Source organism: Rhagoletis zephyria, unplaced genomic scaffold (genome assembly GCF_001687245.7).
Source record: "Rhagoletis zephyria isolate East Lansing unplaced genomic scaffold, Rhagoletis_zephyria_1.1 Rzeph_scaffold_31973, whole genome shotgun sequence".
NCBI classification, from domain to species: domain Eukaryota; kingdom Metazoa; phylum Arthropoda; class Insecta; order Diptera; family Tephritidae; genus Rhagoletis; species Rhagoletis zephyria.
Genome location: NW_016189029.1, coordinates 1 through 2,194, shown reverse-complemented (window position 1 = coordinate 2,194; position 2,194 = coordinate 1). Strand labels below are relative to the sequence as shown.

Below are 2,194 nucleotides of genomic sequence, written 5' to 3'. Positions count from 1 at the left end.
TTACGAACGTCACCATTTCGGCCAAGCTACTACTGCAGTCATTATGGAAGGAGAACATTATGTGGGACGAAGAATTACCACCGCATTTGGCTACGCAATGGATAACCTGGTGGTCGAAATTCCAGTCGGTCAAGTCATTGTCGATTCATCGCTGTTATTCAAGCTTTATACCAAATGCGGACGATATTCAACTACATATCTTCGTGGATGCCAGCACGAGCGCATATGCCTCAGCAGCGTACCTAAGGGTACAAAAGGGCGACACGGTAGAAGTAGCATTAGTTTGTGCCAAAGCAGCATGCGCACCGCTAAAGACAACGACAGTTCCCCGCCTGGAACTGCAGGCAGCCGTCATGGGATGCCGAATCAAAAGTCTCATCGAAGAAAGCCTCGACATCACAATCAACAAAACCCTACTCTGGAGCGACTCACAAACAGTTATTTTGTGGATACGTTCGCATACAAGGGCGTATAAGCCGTACGTCGCCCATAGAATTGCCGAGATCCTTACCACGACTACGATAGATCAGTGGCGTTGGTTGCCTACTGCCATGAATGTGGCAGACGACGCAACACGCGCTCAGCCGAGTCTCGAGTTTTCACAGCACACACGCTGGTTTAAAGGACCAGATTTTCTACAACAAGCCGAGGAATGTTGGCCACGAGAAACCACCCTAACGCCAGACGAACGTGCCAACAAAGAAGAAACCAGCCGATGTTTGCTTGCCTGCAACACAGGTGAGACATTTATCACATTTACTAATTTTTCATCATTCTTGAAGTTGACGAGAACCGTCGCTTGGGTACTTCGATTTACCAACAACGCCAGAAAGAAGAATTGCAAAGACGGAGAACTAGGGTTTGATGAATTAACCGTAGCCGAAAAGTTGATATGCCGGATAGTCCAGAAGGAAGTGTACCCGCAAGAAATTGAACTCTTACACAGAAAGGAACCATTGTCAAAGAGATGTAGCCTTTATCCTCTCACTCCCTATTTAGATGATAGTGGATTGTTGCGGGTGTATGGGAGAATAGACGCTGCATATTGCTTACCACTCGCCGCCCGCCGTCCGATTATCCTGCCAGGAAGCCATTATGTCGCTGGACTAGTTGTAGCGGACCACCATCGAGAGCGACACCATCAAAACGACAACTTGGTAATGAACGAGATTCGCCAACGTTATTGGGTAACGGCCATACGCGGTACACTGAAGAACGTTAAGAGGCATTGCCCAGTTTGTATACATGAGAGAGCTAAACCAGCCGACCCATTAATGGGTCAATTGCCAAAAGATCGACTTACACCTTATGTTCGACCATTTTCCTACTGCGGAGTGGACTATTGTGGCCCATTTAACGTCGCTATCGGTCGCAGAAGGGAAAAACGGTGGATTGCGCTGTTCACCTGCCTGACAACCAGAGCAGTTCATCTTGAGTTGGCGGAAAACCTCTCAACCGATGCGTTTATACTGTGCCTTCGCAACTTTGTTAATCGGCGGGGCGTACCCATACGTATCCGTAGCGATAATGGTACGAATTTTGTTGGCGCCCAAAAGGAGATAAACCAGAGTGAAAGATTATTCGATTTCGACGCTATCGAACGCGAAATGTCCAGGCGCAAGATTGAATGGGTATTTAACTGTCCAGCTGACCCAAGTAGCGGAGGCTGTTGGGAGCGTCTGATTCAATGCACCAAGCGACTTCTACATCGAGTTTTGAAGGAAGAGGCGCCGAGGATAGGCACTTTTCAGAGCGTTCTCATTGAGATCGAGAACATAATCAACAGCCGACCATTAACCGATATTCCTTTGTTGCCAGGAGAGGCGGAGCCTCTTACGCCTAACCATTTTTTGGTTGGCTGCCTAAACTCCACCCAAACGCCACACCCCGAAGAAGAACGTCTTTGTCTCAGGAAGCAATGGAAGATATCCCAAAATTTAAAAGATCGTGCTTGGAAGAGATGGACGCTGGAGTACTTGCCACGTCTGCTCTGTCGCCCTAAGTGGAGAGAGGAGGTAGCAGCACTCAAACCGGGAGCGGTTGTCATAGTATGTGATCCTTCAGCACCGCGGAGCCGTNTCGGGGCGTACCCATACGCATCCGTAGCGATAATGGTACGAATTTTGTTGGCGCCCAAAAGGAGATAACCAGAGTGAAAGATTATTCGATTTCGACGCTATCGAACGCGAAATGT

At 48.3% G+C, this 2,194-nt stretch overlaps 1 protein-coding gene across 1 annotated transcript; it reads left to right on the top strand.

Annotated features, from left to right (window-relative positions):
- Positions 1-59: 59 nt before the first annotated feature.
- Positions 60-1,631, top strand: LOC108353880 (uncharacterized; the record flags this gene model as incomplete). Its single annotated transcript, XM_017605071.1, has 2 exons — positions 60-738; positions 1,000-1,631. Coding segments are annotated over exons 1-2 (1,311 nt in total), but the record flags the coding sequence as incomplete, so codon positions are not given.
- Between the last annotated feature and the right edge of the window lie 563 nt (positions 1,632-2,194).